Below are 19,764 nucleotides of genomic sequence, written 5' to 3'. Positions count from 1 at the left end.
CCCACTCTCTCCCTACCTATTCAATATTGTACTTGAAGTCTGAGCCAGAGCAATTAGGCAACAAAGGAGGTCAAAGGGATATGAATTGGAAAGGAAGAAGTCAAATTATCACTATTTGCTGATGATATGATAGTATACTTAAGTGACCCCAAAAATTCTACCAGAGAGCTACTAAACTTGATAAACAACTTCAGCAAAGTAGCTGGATATAAAATTAACTCAAGCAAATCAGTGGCCTTCCTCTACACAAAGGATAAACAGGCAGAGAATGAAATTAGGGAAACAACAGCCTTCACAATAGTTACAAATAATATAAAATACTGTGGTGTAACTCTAAGCAAGTCAAAGATCTGTTTGACAAGAACTTTAAATCTCTGAAGAAGGAAATTGACGATCTCAGAAGATGGAAAGATCTCCCATGCTCAATTGATTGGCAGGATTAATTTAGTAAAAATGGCCTTCTTGCCAAAAGCAATCTATAGATTCAAAATTCCAACTCAGTTCTTCACAGACTTTGAAAGAGCAATTTGCAAATTCATCTGGGTGAACAAAAAACCCAGGAGAGCCAAAGCTATTCTCAACAATAAAGGAACCTCTGGTAGAATCACCATCCCGGATCTTAAGTCCCTCAGGATGGACAACAATATGATCTAACTAGTACCCTCACAGCTCCCAGGGACTGAACTACCAACTAAAGAGTACACATGGTGGGACTAATTGCTCCAGCAGCATGTGTATAGTAGAGGATGGCCAAGTCGGTCATCAATGGAGGTGAGACCCTTGGCCCTGTGTAGAAGGTTCTATGTCCCAATGTAGTTGAATGCCAGGGCCAGGGAACAGGAGAAGTTTGGGGGGGGGAGCAAGCTGGGGGGGTCTGAAGGAGTAGGAACAGAGGTTAGTTCTTGTTGTTGTTTTTTGTTTTTGTTTTTGTTTTTTGTTCATTTTTTTGGAGGGGAACATGGGAAAGGAGATATTGTATGACATGTAAATAAAGAAAATATCTAATAAAAGAAAAAAGAAAAAAACAATTTGTACGTCAAGAACTTCAAGTCTCTGAAGAAAGAATTCAAGGAACACCTCAGAAGATGAAAAGATCTCCCATGCTCATGGATCAGCAGGATTAACATTGTAAATATGGCCACCTTATGAAAAACAATCTACAGATTCAATGCAATCTCTATGAAAATTTCAACTCTATTTTCAATTTCATCAAGAATAACCAAAAATCCAGGAGAATGAAACTATTCTCAACAATAAAAGAACTACTGGGGGTGTTTCCAGATCCGCCCACCCAATCCTGCCTCCCCACCCTTGAATTCCACTACACTGGGACATTGAGTCCAAGGGCCAGAAAAGCCCATCCTCTGCTATATATGCAGTTGAAGTCATGGATCTCTGCATGTATGCTCCTTGGTTGGTGGTTTAGTCCCTGGGAGCTCTGGGGGGTCTGGTTAGTTGATTATTGTTCTTCATAGAGGCAGGGGGAATGGGATAGGGGGCTTTGGGGATAACTGAGAAAAGAGATAACATTTAAAATATAAATAAAGAAAATATCAAATAAAAAAGAAAATATGTCATAAAATCATAAAAATACTTTTATGATTTGCAATTGTAAAATGGTTATGCCAGGGCACATGTGGAAGTCAAAACTCCTCTGTATGACTCATTTAAATAATACTTTAAGAAAAGATTACTTTCTATTTTAATAATTTTCTATACTGTGCACTAATGTCTTAGTAAGCATACTAAGTACCATTATTAAAAGATAAGAACCTTTCTATTATGAAGAATAGAACCTACTGGAAGAATCAGCCTCCTTGAACTCAAGCTGTACTACAGAGCAATAGTTATAAAAAATATTGGCACAGAGACACCTGGAAGATCAATGGAATAGAACTGAAGACCCAGAAATAAATCAATACGCCTATGGTAATTTGATCTTTGACAAAGAAGCCATAACTATCATGTGGAAAAAAGACATAATTTTCAAGGAATAGTGCTGGTTGAACTGGCAGTCAACATGTAGATGAATCTAAATTGATCCATTCTTATCTCTTTGTACAAAGGTGAAATCCAAGTAGATGCAGGACCCCCACATAAAACCGACTATCCTGAATGTAATAGAAGAGAAAGTGAAAAAGAGCCTCAAACACACTGGCACAGGAGGAAATTTCCTGAACAGAACACCAATGGCTCAGGCTCTGAAATCAACAGTTGATAAATGGGACCTCAGAAATCTGAAAATCTTCTGTAAGGCAAAGGGAACTGTCAATGGGTCAAAATGGCAATCTATGGAATATGAAAAAGCCTTTACCAACCCTACATCCAATACAGTGCTAATATCCAAAATACACAAAGAACTCAAGAAGTTAGACTCCAGAAAACCAAATACACATATTACAACAATGGGAGGAGAGGCCCTTGGTTGTAGGAAGGTTCAATGCCCTAGTGTAGGGGAATGCCAGGGAGGGGAGGTGGGTGCGGGTGGGTGCAGGTGGGTGGGTGGGTGAGGGAGCACCCTCATAGAAGCAGGGGGAGGGAGGATGGGATAGAGGGTTTCCAGAGGGGAAACCAAGAAAGGAGATACCATTTCAAATGTAAATAAATAAAATATCCAATAAAAAAGAACTAACTCTAAATCAGAAAAAGAATAGGATAGTAAATAATTGTCATGATTGTGTGTCTTATTAATGAAGATGTTTGAAATATGGTATACTGACAAGATGAATTAATATATGTTACAACATCAGCCAATTACTTAAGTATTATATTTTCTTTTCATAGGTTACTATTTGATATATCTACTATTTGTGAGCTATAAAATTTATTAGTAAGGAAAATAGAAAAGTATATACTGAAAGAAATGGGATGCAGAGCTAAACAAAGAATTCTCAAATGAGGAATCTTGAATGGCTGAGGAGCACCTAAAGAACTGTTCAACATCCTTAGTCATCAGGGAAATGCAAACCAAAATGACACTGATATTCCACCTCACACCAGTCAGAATGGCTAAGATCAAAAACTTAGGTGTCATCAGATGCTGGTAAGGATATGGAGAAAGAAGAACACTCTTCTATTGTTGGTGGGACTGCAAGCTTGTGAAACCACTTCTGAAATCAGTCTGGGTGTTCCCCAGAAAATTGGAAATAGTTTTAACTGTAGACCCAGCTAAAACACTACTGAGCATATACCCAAAAGATGCTCCAACATATAACAAAGACACATGCTCCTCTTTGATTATAGCAGCCTAATAGCCAGAAGATGGAAACAACCCAGATGTCCCTCAACAGAAGAATGGATACAGAAAATGGAATACATTTACACAATGGAAGACTAATCAGCTATTAAAAACAATGACTTCATGAAATCCACAGGCAAATGCATGGAACTAGAAAATAGCATCCTGAGTGAAGTAACCTAGACAAAAAAGAATATAAATGGTATATACTCACTGATAAGTGGATATTACCCCAAATGCTCAGAACAGTTACTATGCAGGCTACAAACCCTATGGGGCTTAAGAAAAAATCCAAAATGTAGATGCTTTAATCCTTCATAGAAAGGGGCACAAAATAATCACAGGGTGTAGAGGGAGGGAGGGACACTGAATACATGATTGGTTATTGCTGAATCATGTTACATACTTGTTTTATTGAGTAAAACATCAAGTAGGGGAAAATTTAATATGTATACTATACAGAGAAAAGAACTATTGAAATCTATTGATGCTACAATGTATACCAGAAAAAAGTGCTGTGATTCGTGGAGATTAGAAACAACACGTTTGGTAAGGAGTCTCAAGGACAAGAATTCAACCACCTAATAAAATGCTTGAAGAGAAGGCCTAAGAAACTTCTATTCCTTGAAACCCTGCCAACTATGTTGTAAATGTAATCTAAGGAGGTAGGGGTTCATCATAACTTGCAAGCTGAACTTGGCATTGTAGGCACCAAGATATCAGCTTTGGGTGAATGAAGGTATAAGAATGAAGGTGACTCTTTCTATGATTTCACAGAAACTGAGAGGGAATATAAAGTGTACCAGGGATTGAGTCCATAAGAGCCTGAAATGTGAATTTGTAAAAGTGTAACCTACATTGTGGTGGAGATCTCAAGATATTGGAGTTTCTAGAGCTCTGAGATACCTACCAAGATGGGTGGCAAGGGAGTAGATCCAGCTTTAGAAGAGAGATGTGTGTTTAAGAAACAAATATGGAGAAGCAAATCCATTTAAGTCCTTAGCAAGGGAAGACACAAATATTAGACAAGGAGATACAGGGTTTTCTGTTTACTCACTTGCTCTGAGCAGTCTTTCTTCACTATGTCTCCATTTCTATTCTTTGGAAACATAAGTTATTTTCTTTGCCATCATATATATGAAGTGTACAATTTGGGTATTGATTTTACAGGGGCACATCTAAAAGAGCCTTGAGTTTCACAGAATAATTTAAACTTTGGACTGTTGAAGATTCTTGAGTCTGTGAGAGTGGCATGGGCTTTTAAAATGTCAAGGTCTACCCCTATTGCCATAAGTCCTTCAACAAGCTCATACCTTCTAATCCTTCCTAAACAATTACACCAATTTATAAGCAAGCAGTTAGATATATGACCTATGTAGCTCATTCTCATGCAAATAACTATGTTGAATTAACCATGAAGAGATAGCAAGAAAGCAAAACTTCTCCATGGTCTCTGATTCATTCTCTTTTTCCAGTTTGTTGTTTTGGTTTTTGGTGTTTTTTTTTTAATAACCATGAGTCCATTCCCTATCTTTCCTCTGTAATAGAAGTGTAGGATGAAAGGGACCATCTCCTTCCTAGATTACTCATGGTATTAATAACAGCAATAGAAAACACGAGGATAGACCATTTTACCTTGACATTTCACATGGGGTTCAACAATCCTTCTATTCTCAGAGCCTGTCCAGAATCCTTCTTTACAAATACAGTGGGTGCTGTTGAAGCAGCTGGCATTTTCATTGCACTGGGGGCAGGAAGCTACAAAACCACAAAATTCATTGTTGTATTTTTCATGTCCTTTAAAGCATATCATTTTATAATTATTCCAATGTTGAATATAAATGTTCAGAATACATATATTTTTACCATAAATATCTATTTTAAAAATGGACAAATTTCAATTGGAGACCTTATGTTTTCTTTTCTAGGAGAATTCTCTGGCCAAACCATCATTAATCACTAGAGGACAAGTTAGTAATGCATATTCATAAGGAATGGATTATTAAGTCAATGACTGACAGAGCTGTCAGATGCATTGCTTATAAATGTATGTATGGTTTTACATAAGTTTGGTGTGTAAGTATGATGACCTGAGCTTGAAACATGCATCACCATACCATCAATGATACAGGCAGGAGGAAAGACCAGAGGGAGCATTTGCCATTTCTGTGACTTGAACCCAGCTCCTTTTTGAGAGAACTAAGAATCATGTGTGAATTTTGTCTTCTTTATAGTTATAGTGTCTTCTTCATGTGGTATCTTAAGCATCAAATGGATTCACATGTGTAATTTCTCATGCTAAGTTAGGTAAACAATGATGGTGAGGATGAAGATATTAAAAATAGGGCAATGGTACTTAAGGTATAAAAATATAAAACTCATAAATTGTTTTACACATAACAGTGAACATTTCCCTTACAGGTAGCAGTATTTCATATCCCACTATTTTTCCTCCTGACTTTAACCAAAAATAGACTCACCTGAAATATTCATCAATTGTAATATTGACCAGATAAGCAGCATGCCAGGAACTGAAAGAGAAAGAGAAGGCAATATTCTGATTGGGGTCATAAGAGGTCTAGTTCTGCTTAGGAGTTGTATAGGCTTTGTCCACCTTATAAATACAACTTTTATAGTCATAAATATTAGTTCACTACCATTGTCATGTTGGCTTGTATGGAGCATGAAGCTACTGAAGAGTGAAACATACATAATATTGTACCTGGGAGCCTACCAGTAAACTCAGCTGTGCCTCCCAGGCCTTCACACAGAAGCCACATCCACAATCTCTGTTCTATTTTCAATGGTCCTTTTTACCAGCTCTGCCCTCTAAATTATTATGAACAAATAAGTAAATAAATAATTATAAATGCCAGCAATATATGTAGAAAAGCACAATGTATAAAGAATGCAAATATTGGGTGACTTTTTGATTGTTTCTCTTTTTATTATTCTCAGAAAGAAGTACACTGATAGATTTATTGTCAGCTCAACACAAATCTGGCACTGCTTGGAAAAGGGAATCTTTACTGAAGAATTGTTCCATCATATTGGCCTGTATGCCAACACTGTGGGATGTTTGCTTGATTAGTGATCAATTTAGAGGACCTGAGCACTTGGAGTAGGGCCACCTCTGGGCAGGTAGTCCAGGGTTATATAAGAAAGCAGGCAGAGAAAGCCATGGAAAGCAAGCTAATAACCATCATTCTTCATGGACCCTGATATATTTCATAATAAGTTATTACTCCAAATAAGTTTTAAGTTATTTAAAAGTTATTGCTCCAAATTCTCCTTATCATGGATCATATATTATAAAATGCCATAAACTTTTTCCTCTCCAAGTTGCTTTTGGTCATGATGTTTATTTCTTATTGTATCAACAGACAGAAAAGTTCGACAAGAATCTAATAACAGTCCAAAGAAATTATTTTACATAGTCTACTATGGTGAACCAATGAGTTTAATTGAGATATTACATTTATTATGTCTTCTAAAAACACTGGGCCATAGATTAAAAACTACGAGCCATAGGAAAAGGATTAGACTACAAAGAAAGAGAACTTCTGATCAATTTCCCTTATGAATATTGATTCAAAAATAATAAAATTCTCACAAACTGAATACAAGACCACATCAAAACAATCATTCACCATGGTCAAGTAGGTTTTATCCCAAGGATGCAGGGACAATCCATTATACAGAAATCTATCAATGTAATCCACTACATAAACAAACTCAAAGAAAAAAACCACATGACCATCTCATTAGATGCTGAGAAAGCATTTGACAAAATTCAACATCCCTTCATGATAAAAGTCTTGGAAAGATCAGGAATTCAAGGCCCAAACCTAAACATAGTAAAAGCAATATACAGCAAACCAGTAGCCAACATTAAGATCAATATACATCTCTCCAGTAGCCAATGGAGAGAAACTTGAAGCAATCCCACTAAAATCAAGGACAGAGAAGACTGCCCACTCTCTCCCTACCTATTGAATATAGTACTTGAAATCCTAGCCAGAGCAATTAGACAACAGAAGGAGGTCAAAGGAATATAAATTTGAAAGGAAGAAGTCAAAATATTACTATTTGCAGATGATGTGATAGTATACTTAAATGACCCCAAAAATTCCACCAGACAACTCCTAAACCTGATAAACAACTTCAGCAAAGTGGCTGGATATAAAATAAACTCAAATCAGTAGCTTTACTCTACTCAGAGAATTAAAAAAGGCTGAGAAAGTAATTAGGGAAATAATACCCTTCACAATAGTCACAAATAACATAACATACTTTGGTGTGACAATAACCAAGCAAGTGAAAGATCTGTATGACAAGAACTTCAAGTCCCTGAAGAAAGCAATCGAAGATCTCAGAAGATGGAAAAATCTCCTGTGCTCATGGATTGGCAGGATTAATAGAGTAAAAATGGCCATCTTGCCAAAAGCAATCTACAGATTCAATGCAATCGCCATCAAAATTCCAATGCAGTTCTTCACAGAGGCTTAGAAATAGCAATTTGCAAATTCATTTGGAATAACAAAAAACCCAGGATAGCAAAAACTGTTCTCAACAATAAAAAACTTCTGGAAAATCATCATTCCTGACCTCAAGCTGTAATACATAGTAATAGTGATAAAAACTGCATGGTATTGGTACAGTGACAGGCAGGTAGATCAATGCAATAGAATTAAAGACCCACAAATAGGCCCATACACCCATGGTCATTTGATCTTTGACAAAGGAGCTAAAACCACCCAGTGGATAAAAGACAACATTTTCAACAAATGGTGCTGGTTCAACTGGCAGCCAACATGTAGAGGAATGCACATGGATCTATTCTTTTGTATTTTAGATTTTAGAGTTCCTATTTATTTAATAGTTTGAAAGTGGAAGATATGATTCAAAATATTATGCAGAGAATGATCTATGTATTCTCTTTAATTGGTTAATTATTGTTTAAGGCATCCATTTTGTTAAGAAGCTATATCCATGAAGTCACCACGTTGATCCATTCTTATCTCCTTGTACAAAGCTCAAGTCCAAGTGGATGCAGGACCTCCACATAAAACCAGATACACTCAAACTAATAGAAAATAAAGTGGGGGAAAGCTTTGAACACAGGGGCACAAGGGATTTTTTCTGAACAGAAAATCAATGGCTTATGCTCTAAGATCAACCTTCGACAAATTGGACCTCATAAAATTTCAAAGCTTTTGTAAGGCAAAGGACACTGTCAATACGACAAAGCAGCAACCAACAGATTGGGAAAAGATCTTTACCAACCCTAAATCTGATAAAGGGTTAATATTCAACATATACAAAGAACTCAATAAATTAGACTCCAGAGAATCAAATAACCCTATTAAAAATGGGGTACAGAGCTAAACAAAGAATTCTCACCTGAGGAAAGTTGAATGGCCGAGAAGCACCTAAAGAAATATTCAATATCCTTAGTCATCAGGGAATTGCAAGTCAAAACAACCCTGAAATTCCACCTCATACCAGTTAGAATGGCTAAGATAAAAAAACTCAGGTGACAGCAGATGCTCTCGATGATGTCAAGAAAGAGGAACATTCCTCCAATGTTGGGGGCTTGCAATCTCGTACAACCACAGTAGAATTAGTCTGAGGGTTCCTCAGAAAATTGGACATAACACTACCTAAGGATCCAACTATACCACTCCTGGGGATATACCCACAAGATGCTCCAACATGTAACAAGGACACATGCTCCACTATGTTCATAGCAGCCTTGTTTATAATAGCCAGAAGCTGGAAAGAATGTATATGTCCTTCAACAGAGGAATGGATACAGAAAATGTAGAACATTTACAGAATGGAGTACTATTCAGCTATTAAAATCAGTGAATTCATAAAATTCTTAGGCAAATGGATGGAATTAGAAAATATCATCCTGAGTGAGGTAACCCAGGCACAAAAGAGCATGCATGGTATGCACTAATTGATAAGTGGATGTTAGGCCAAAAGCTCAGAATACCCAAGATATAATTCACAAAACATATGAAGCTCAAGAAGAAGGAAGACCAAAATGTGGGTACTTCAGTCCTTCTTAGAAAGGGGAACAAAATACTCGTGGGAGGTAGAAAGTTAGAGTAACTTGGGAGTAAGAGAGGAGGGGGAGATGGAAAAAAGGGGAACAGGATCACATATGAGAGGAGACTGGGATGATATACAGAGGGTCAGGAATTTGAGCAAAGGTGTGTAGCAATGGGGGATGGGGAATTGGAGGTAGCCACCAGAAAGTTTCAGATGCCAGGAAAGCAAGAGGCTCCCAGGACACAACAGGGATGAGATTAGCTAAAGTGCCTAAAAAAGGGAAGGAAGAACCTGAAGAGACCATGTCCAGAGGTCAGGCAAGGCTCCCAGTTAGGCATAGGGCCACCCACAGATCTCCAAATTATTAACCCAGAAATGCTCCTATCTAAAGGAAATATGGGAACAAAATGTGGAGCAGATACTGAAGGTCACCTAGAGACTGCCCCACATGGGGATCAATCCATATACAGTCACCAAACCCAGACACTATTGTGGATGTCAACAAGTGCTTGCTGACAGGAGCCTAATATAGCTGTCTCCCGAGAGGCTCTGCTAGAGTCTGACAAATACAGAGGCAGATGAATGCAGCTAGCCATGGGACTTAGTTTGGAGTCCCCAATGGAGTAATTAGAGAAAGAACAGAAGGAGCTGAAGGGGTTTGCAACCCCATAGGAAGAACAACAATATCAACCAACCAGACTCCTCAGAGCTCCCAGGGACTAATCCACCAACCCAAGAGTACACATGGAGGGACCCATGGCTCCAGCTACATATATAGCAGAGGATGGCAGAGGACGGCAAGGAGAAGCCCTTGGTCCTGTGAAGTCTTGATTCCCCAGTGTAGGGGAATGGCAGTGCAGTGAGGTGGGAATGAGTTTATTGGAAGGGGAACATCCTCATAGAAGCAGGGGGAGAGAGTTTGAGAGGGGTTTCCAGAGGGGGAAACTGGGAAAGGGGATAACATTTAAAATGCAAATACATAAAATATCCAATGAAAAAAGAAAAGAGATTAGAAGATTTTATAGAAAAAAAAAGAATATGGGAAAATTAAGGTTGGAGAATTGAGCTGGAAAAGATGCTGTAACAAAAACTGCAGAACTTCATAGTTCAGACTGGCCAACAGATAGATATTTAAGACTTGGTAATAAGGTCTAGAGTAGACATTAGAACTAAAGGTATAGAATTTATATGTCAAGATTAGCAAAAGTGAGAGGGAAATAAAAATTGAAGATGGGCACTGTAAAAGGTCCTAGAACAACAACAACATCAACAACACCAAAAAGACAGGGTAAGCTAGTCCTTCATAATCTCTGCTACACTTAGGTTCTGGCAGATGATACGGGTCAGAAGGCTGAAGATATGTTATAAGGAATATTGGAGACTCTCCAGGCAGTCAATTGTCTCTGCCAATTGTTTAAATTTCTGAAAGCTACATATCTGAACATATATATATATATATGTATATATATATGTATATATATATACATATATACATATATATGTATTGTTCATATTATGTATTCTTTGTTACTATAAAAATGCCTTTTTAATTGGAGAAAAATGGGGAAATGTAATACTTTCATGAGTATTTTGTTCCCCTTTCTAAGAAAGACTAAGTATCCACATTTTGGACTTCATTTTTCTTGAGCTTCATATGTTTTGTGAATTATGTCTTAGGTATTCTGAGCTTTTGTGCTAATATCTACATATCAATGAGTGCATACCATGCCTATCTGTCTATCTGTCTGTCTATCTATCTATCTATCTATCTATCTATCTATCTATCTATCTTTCTATCTAAATATTCTCAAATATCTGTTGGGGTTGAAGAGTAGATACTCATAGTTTCACAATTTAAATTTAAGTTGTTCAGCATTGAAATTGTTCTAGATTTAAAAGGATGGTTTTCTTTTTTCTTTTTCTTTCTTTCTTTTTTCTTTCTTTCCTCCTTTCTTTCTTTCTTTCTTTCTTTCTTTCTTTCTTTCTTTCTTTCTTCTTTTTTTTTGGGTTTTTTGAATCAGGGTTTCTCTGTATAGCCTTGGATGTCCTGGAACTATAGAACAGGCTGGCCTTGAACTCAGAAAATCGCGTGCCTCTGCCTCCCAAGTACTGGATTAAAGGTATGTGCCACCACTGCCAGGCTAAAAGGATGGTTTTCAGATGCTAATACAAGTTAAAATCAAACATGATTTAGGTACATAATTGTATTCTTTAAGTTAGGATATGTGATAAAATACTTTATCTTGTTTGCCAAGTATAATTGATGTGACGTTATAATTCTCATTTCATAACTTTCATAATAGTTTCAAAATTGTTCTTATTATGTATTGTTTGTTACTATAAAAGAAAAGTGCCCTTTTTCTCTCTTTTTCCTCTTAACGTTTCTATTGTTAAGATCTTTTTCTACATATATTCCCATAATATGGGCAAGTGATTCATTCTATTGTGAACTTCCCGTAGACAATTGACCCCCTTCAATCTGATCCTGATTTAACTTAGGTATTTGGTATCTGTCTAGAAAATTGTCCATTTTATCCAGATTTTCCAGTTTTGTTGAATATAGGCTTTTGTAGTAGGATCTGATGATTTTTTTGAATTTTCTCAGTTTCTGTTGTTATATCTCCCCTTTTATTTCTGATTTTGTTAATTTGGATACTGTCTCTGTGGCCTCTGGTTAGTCTGGCTAAGGGTTCATTTATTTTGCTGATTTTCTCAGAGAACCATCTTCTGGTTTGGTTGACTCTTTGTATAGTTCTTTTTGTTTCTACTTGGTTGATTTCAGCCCTGAGTTTAATTATTTCCTGCCATCTACTCCTCTTGGGTGTATTTGCTTCTTTTTGTTCTAGAGCTTTCAGGTATGCTGCTAAGCTGCTAGTGTATGCTTTGTCCAGTTTCTTTTTGGAGACACTCAGAGTTATGAGTTTTCCTCTTAGCATTGCTTTCAATGTGTCCCATAAAGAGTACCTTTTTAATTGGAAAAAACTAGAGGAAATGTGGGTTTGACTCATGCTATTTGTATTTTGATGTTAATTCCGCTTTCTCAAGAGGGCCTGCCCCCAATGAAGAGTCCACCACTTACTCAGTTTGATGTCATGTGAAACTTCTTTCCATTTTAACTGGTTGATAAAGGCTAGATCTGGTCATTGGGCATTGGAGGTGAAAGGTGGGACTGGAGGTTCAAGAGTAGGAGACTGGTAGAGGGAGAGAGGAGAATAAGAGTGGAAGGAGAGAGGACAGAGGAAGAAGAGGAGAAGCAGTGATGGATTAGAACCACATACCTGGTAGAAACTTCAAGGATTATGGGGTCTTATAGCTGGGGAATAAGTTACAATAGTGTTAGATCTGCCCAATCTAGCCATATAGTTTATAATTATAGTAACTGGCTTCCATGTTTTTGTACGAGCTTATTGGGGCTGGAAATCCCAGCAACACTACCCCGAAGTGTTTATATATATGCAGATGGTTAATAAGCCTACATTTTATTTTTTATTAGAAAAGTTAATTTTATTCAACAAATACATACATAGAAGATATGGCTATGTTATGGTCCAAAAGAAAAAGTAGAATGGTAATTTAAACAATTAACTCATTTCGACACTTCAGGGTGCTCACTTGTCTCTTGATAAAGAAGATCACTACCAGTGGAGACAAAATGGAAACTAAAAATGTCACACTAAGTACTGACTAATGGCCAGATCACTACCTAAAGAATCAGGATGTCTATGAAGCTTACAGAAATACTCCATGATAAACCTACATTTTAAAAGGGCATTAGCTAGCAATGTCCAGGAACACATCAAAGATATTTAGAAAATACTGTGCCTCTTGTAGGATTCTCAGCTTGTGTGAACACAAGTTAACCATACTAAATATTTATATTCTCATCAGTTATTTTTCCTCTCACTGATATCAAGCTCCACTTTTAAATGTTTCCTGGTACCCTCTCACTGCCTCGATGTACCCATGTCTTATCATAGCCCTTTTTTCAGTTCTATTTATGTTTTGAGATAATGGTGGGCATCCTAGAGGTTTATGAACTAGAAAAGTTGATAGCTGTCATTCCAGAGCTCCATTGTCTGGCTAGTTTGCCCCTGCCTTTACAAGTACTACATCATAAGGCACATACTGGTCAGTTACATACTCTACACCAATTTTGTTGCCTGCAAAGTCTTCTGGTGTATGCTCAACTCCTCTAAGCTGTGTGCTGTCCCACCCAAAGCTCCTATATCTGGCCACCTTGCCATCCATCTTCACCAGGCCAGCGGCATCAAGAACTTAGAGGTTAGATCCCTTTGTATGGTCCCAAATATCCTGCCTTCTGTGTCCACAAGGTCACACTCAGCTGCTAGGTGATTTGCACTGTGCCCTGAGTTCCATTGTCTACCACAGGCTGCCTACCAGAGTGTGATGCACAAGAAACTTCCAGGTTGGGCCTGCTTTCTCATTATCTAGTACAATAGGAACACCCATGGACAACCAGATTGTTAAAGGCTATCTTAAGAATGCAACCAACAAAATCTAGGTCAGTATGACACCTTCACAGTTCAACTAACATACTACATACAGCAACTCCTGCATATCCTAACACAACTGAAGCACAAGAAAATGACTTTATATCAAATCTTTTCTAGATAATATAGGCCTTTAACAAGAAAATGAGTAAATCCCTCAAAGAAACACAGGAAACAGTACTATCACACAAGTAGAGGCCTTTAAAGGGACAACTACAAAAAAAGTAATATTGTAAAATTAAATTAAAACAGGTGAAAGATGGAAATAAAATGGTCCAAGACTTAAACATGAAAATAGAAGCAATAAAGAGAATACAAATATATAGTACCCTGGAGATAAAAACTTAGGGTGGAGAATAAGAACTATAGACACAAATGCCATAAACAGAATATACAAGATAGAAGAAAGAATCTAAGGTGTAGAAGATATGATACAAGATATTGATACATACATTAAAAAATATTAAAACTAAAACATTCCTAACACAAAATATCCAGGAAGTCTGGGATACTAGGAAACCAGCTAAAATAAGAATAATAGGAACAGAAGGTGAAAAGTCCTAGTTTCATAACAAGAAGATATTATCATAAAAATCATGACAGCAAATTCCCCAACCTCCAGAAAGTGATGCCTGCACACACAGAAGAAGCCTACAGAGTTAGATGGGAGCAGAAAACAAAATTCTCCCACCACACAATAATCAAAACACTTAAATCTATTTAACAAAAATAGAATTTAAAAGCTAAAAGGGAAAAAGAGCAAGTATAAAAGAAAGGCAGAACAATCAAAATTATACCCAAATCCTCAAAAAGCTAGAAAGAACTGATCAGATGTTTTACAGGTCTCAAGAAACCATGGAAGCCAGTCTAGCCTACCTTACTCATCAAAACTCCAAATCAACATTGATTAAAAACAAAAAACAAACACCCCAAATCATGATATTCCAAGACAAAACCAAATTTTCAAAATATCTATCCACTTTCTGCCCTTCAATTCATTCCTAATACCTAGTTCTAAGGTCTCGGAGATTTCTCAAGTCTTTTGGAAAGTAGGAACGAGAGAAGAGGACACACCGCTACCTAATCTCTTCATAGGAGAGTATTCTTAAACTCTTGATTTGGAAAGGACTGAGGGATGTAACTGTAAAGCATGGGAGAGGACGCCTTGTGGTTGCTGGACACCAGCAGCGTCTGGTAGGCAATAGGCGACAGCTCAGCTGTGTGGCTGGTGCAATTACATTCGTCGTGGTGCTACAACTGCATCTGTTGTGCACCCGCTTGGCTAGCACTGGCGGCATCAGTCTTGTGCACTGGGCTGCCTGTGTGTTGCTGCTTTGGACTCTGCAGAAGAAAAGAACCAGGACATGTGCCACACATATGACATCCGCTTCTACCCCCTCCTTCAGGGTGAGCCCCCAGCAACCTTGACCCCTGTTCCGGTCTTTCCTTTTTCACAGGGGCCAATATTAGGCAGAATCCGAGTATCAGTAACTCCTAGGTTAGCATTTATGGCTTGAAGTCTGAAGACGGTGGGGATTTGCGTTCCCAGCACGTTGCCCATTTGTTCCTCATCTTGAGCCACAGAAGGCTCTGATCAGAGCCAGGTACAATATGAAGCCCCAACTCACACAAAAGCCTGCTGGTGTTTTAAAGCATTTACAAAGGAGGTTACAACTGGAGAATATTTTAAAGGTCCAGTGCCATCCTTTCCTTCATGGACAGCCACAGTGACCAATACCATGCTATTGTGTTTGAAAGCAACGGTTCTTATGTTGGACGAGAGGTGATCTTGGATTTGATTCCATTTGAAAACACCCTGGTGAGCAGAGCACTGGATACAGACAAAGCGTTTCTGGGGACACGTGGCAGTTCTTCAGTTCCTTCCTGTTACTTGATTTACCCAAATGGGTCTCATGGACTTTTTAATGTTGCAAAGCCTCTACAATCCTTTTTCTCCTCTTATTTAAAATCTTTACCAGATGTAAAGAAAAAGTCACTTTCCTTGCCTGAAAAATCCAACAAAGAAGAAAATTCAGAGGTTGTGGTTTAGAAAAAATTTGACAGGGCCAAACTGTAAGAGTGCAGACCTGGAGTCAGGACTTCACTACCTGCTGAGAGCAGAGCTGGCTGCCCACAGGTCCCTGGCCACAGCCCAGTTAAAGACATTCAGGGACTTCGTGACTGTCATTGAAATGGTGTTCCCTGGCTGTCCACCAGTCAAGAAGCTGTTGGAGACACTGTAGGAGTGGTTGGCCAACCTCCCCCTGGATAAAATTCCATATAATGCCATCTTAGACCTAGTCAACAACAAAATGGAGATTTCTAGAATCTTTCTTACCAGACACATAAAGTGGATGGGATGTCAAGGAAGGTGTTTGAAATTGAGGTGCTACCCATACTCCTTCTGGAAACTTTCACACTTTGACAGTTCAGGTTTCCACCCATCCAGAGTACTGGTGGGCACAGGCTTTGAAGGTGACCACCCAGGTTGTGTTGCAGACCATGAGGAGATACATCCGCACATTCTTTGGGTGCAAAGAATGTGATAAACATTTTGAGGAGCAAAGAATGTGATAAACATTTTGACAGCCATTTTGAAATGGCCAAGGAGTCCATGGATCCTATCAAAACTCTGTATCAAGGTGTTCTCTGGCTTTGGAGGAAGCACAACCTGGCCATTTGAGTGAGGATCCCAAGTTTCCAAAGGTTCCAAGGTACACTTCAGACCTCTGCCCAGCCTGCTATGAGGAAATTAAAAGCCTGGACATCTGGAATGAGGACCAGGTGCTTGCGTTCCTTAAGCAGCACTATAGCAGGGACAACCTGGTAGATGCATACTCTGTGGACCAGGGCAGACCTGGTGAGTGGAACACCCAGGGCAGAGAGCAAGAAGGTGGCAAAGGTCTTCAGGGAAGTCACCAGGACACTGAGAGTCTCCGTCCACCCCATATTCTGGGTCCAGAACTGGAATATGAGCTTTCTAAGAGCCTGCACCCAGGCACTTAAGGAGGCCAAGGCAGCTGTGCCCTTCCTTGGGGTTGGCTTCTCCAGTATGGACATGAGCCTCTGTGTGGGGTCCTGATTATCATGTACTTCTTCAGAGTAAGGTCCAAGCGATGGAAAGTTTGGCTCTACCACCCAGCTGTGTAGAGCACTTGGGGCAGTCATGGCAACACAGAGGAAGCCTTTGAAACCCACACACCTCAGCTTTAATGTTGGCATCAGGGGTTTTGCTAATATGCCCAGCATGGTGTCTGGACAAACATGCTTTATTTTGTTTTTTTTTTTCTAATGGAACATTTTTGCCTTGCTGGTAACTTGTACTCACCTTCCCAGTCTCCATGTTAGACTAGCGTATATTTGGCCCTATAAGCTAGAAGGGGGGAGTTCTAACACACAGTCACACAGCCTTCCATGAAGCCTCACATATCCATTTGTTCTCTTTCCACTCACCCCCTCTCTATGGGGATAGTATCCAGAAATGAGCTGTCAAAGCAGAGTGGCATCTACAGACATCACACACCCTGCCACAGATGTGGGCTGGGTTCCTGCATAAGCCTAATGTACTTTCATGGGGGTTCAGGGTATATGAAGTTGAACAAGGAAGTCTGGTCACCTTGTGGGGTGTTGAGCCTAGAGGCCACTAGGTTATGTTGTTGATTCACTGAGTCTTAAATGAAGCTGTAATGCAATCCTGGCCCCTGTGGCAGTGCAGTCTCCAGGAAGCCTCTGGAGACCCTGTCATGTCTTTCTTTCTTTCTTTTCTTTTCTTTTTTAAGTTTTATTGCATTATGATGAGAAAAGTTACATGATTTCAATTTATCTGAATTTGTTAACACTTAAAAACATATTTTAAGTAAATAGAATTAAATCACATTCTTGTTTCCCTTCAATACCTATGAATCCTTTTTGTCATATTCTTTAAAATTTATAAAATATTATAACAATAAAATGAGTATTATAAAAGTTGTTTGATATAAAACAACAATCTTATGTAGATGCTTGTCTACAGCAATACTGAGAATACATACGTTTTTCTCAATATAAATTTTAAATAACTCCAAACATATTAACTGTATATTTTAAAATAATACATCACTACTAGTATTTTCTTAAATGAACATAAGTATATAAAGCCTTTTTGTTTATTTGGGTTTTTTGTATTTAGTAGAGTTTAAAATCTTAACTCTTGGTACAAGCCCAAAATAAGATCAATTTTTAGACATTGGAATTTATAGTAATAAGGCTGTACTTCAATGACCCTCAAATCACCAAAGGATTTTACCTGCATTGTAGCTAAGCTGAGAGTTGACAGTTCTGCTTGGCCAAGGAATGAATTGTAGGCACAATTTTTGGATAGAGATTTCCTGCTATGGTCAAAGTTATTTGACTTGAGTGAGTGACTTTATTCTCAGCCCACAGAGAACAGGTTACATTCATTTAAGAAATGGTGTGTGTATTAAGATGGTCTATCCATAATGTCATTCACCAACTGTTTCAGTGAACAATGGTTCTGCTTGGAGGGTGGCAGAGACTTTAGGTGAGGGTAAGAATCTGGTTTATTGACTGTCTTTCTTAAACACTTCAGAAGACACTGGTCTGGGCATGGGATGCTACCTCTGCATACTAGGCCTCCTGGACTTGAGGGTAACTTAAAAACAACAACATCAATTTAAATTAAACACATTATTTGTAAAATCCCAATGGTAAACTTGTCCCTAAAGACTTTTTTTTAAAAATGGACTAAGTCTACACTTCTAGAAACATTCCTACTAAGACCCTTCACAGCTCAGGAGCTTCTTTTTATTTGGATAAAGCAATCTAGTTGTGTGTGTGCATATGTGTTTGTGTGCATGTGTGTGTTAGTGTGCATGTGTGTGTACATGCATGTGTGTGTGTGCCTCTGTACTCACATGGATAAGACTAGGTTAAATATACATTCCATTTTGCATATTTTATATTTTATATTTGCATCCTTCCCAATGACAGTTGGTCACATGGGTACCATTTAAGACCCTGTATTATCATGGGGAAGAACCTCGAGCAAATAGGCACAGGGGAAAACTTCATGAAGAGAATGCCAATAGCTTCTGCTCTAAGATCAAGAACTGACAAATGGGACCTCATAAAGTTGCAAAGCTTCTGTAAGGCAAAGGACACTGTCAATACGACAAAACAGCAACCAACAAATTGGGAAAAGATCTTTACCAACCCTATATCTGATAGAGGGTTAATATCCAAGGTATACAAAGAACTCAAGAAGTTAGACTCCAGAGAACCAAATAACCCTATTAAAAATGGGGTACAGAGCTAAACAAAGAATTCTCAATTGAGGAACACCGAATGGCTGAGAAGCACCTAAAGAAATGTTCAACATCCTTAGTCATCAGGAAAATGCAAATCAAAACAACCCTGAGATTCCACCTCACACCAGTCAGAATGGCTAGGATAAAAAACTCAGGTGACAGCAGATGCTGGAGAGGTTGTGGAGAAAGAGGAACATTACTTCATTGCTGCTGGGATTGCAAACTGGTACAACCACTCTGGAAATCAGTTTGGCGGTTCCTCCGGAAATTGGACATAGTTCTACTGGAGGACTCAGCTATACCTGAGCATATACCCAAAAGATACTGCAACATGTAATAAGGACACATGCTCCACCACGTTCATAGCAGCCTTATTTATAATAGCCAGAACCTGGAAACAACCCAGATGTCCCTCAACAGAGGAGTGGATACAGAAATTATGGTACACAATGGAGTACTACTCAGCTATTAAAAACAATAAATTTGGGGCTGGAGAGATGGCTCAGTGGTTAAGAGCACCGACTGCTCTTCTGAAGGTCCTGAGTTCAATTCCCATCAACCACATGGTAGCTCACAACCAACCATAATGAGATCTGACTCCCTCTTCTGGAGTGTCTGAAGACAGCTTCAGTGTACTTACATATAATAA

General features: G+C 38.4%; 1 protein-coding gene and 1 pseudogene across 4 annotated transcripts in view; one reads left to right on the top strand and one right to left on the bottom strand.

The window, feature by feature from the left end:
• The window catches only part of LOC116074322 (adhesion G protein-coupled receptor E4), a 111,938-nt gene that overhangs the window by 63,192 nt on the left and 28,982 nt on the right, over positions 1–19,764 (bottom strand). For all 4 annotated transcript variants that reach the window (XM_031346748.1, XM_031346750.1, XM_031346751.1 and 1 more), the window contains exons 3-4: positions 5,719–5,769; positions 4,874–4,996 (exon numbers count right to left, since the gene is read on the bottom strand). In XM_031346748.1, coding sequence (XP_031202608.1) covers positions 4,874–4,996; positions 5,719–5,769 — 174 coding nt within the window. The remainder of the gene's footprint in view (positions 1–4,873; positions 4,997–5,718; positions 5,770–19,764) is intronic.
• On the top strand, positions 15,174–16,959 carry LOC116075386 (annotated as a pseudogene).

The sequence above is a fragment of the Mastomys coucha genome, unplaced genomic scaffold, assembly GCF_008632895.1.
Source record: "Mastomys coucha isolate ucsf_1 unplaced genomic scaffold, UCSF_Mcou_1 pScaffold3, whole genome shotgun sequence".
Lineage (NCBI taxonomy): Eukaryota > Metazoa > Chordata > Mammalia > Rodentia > Muridae > Mastomys > Mastomys coucha.
This window is presented reverse-complemented; position numbering and strand designations above follow the sequence as displayed.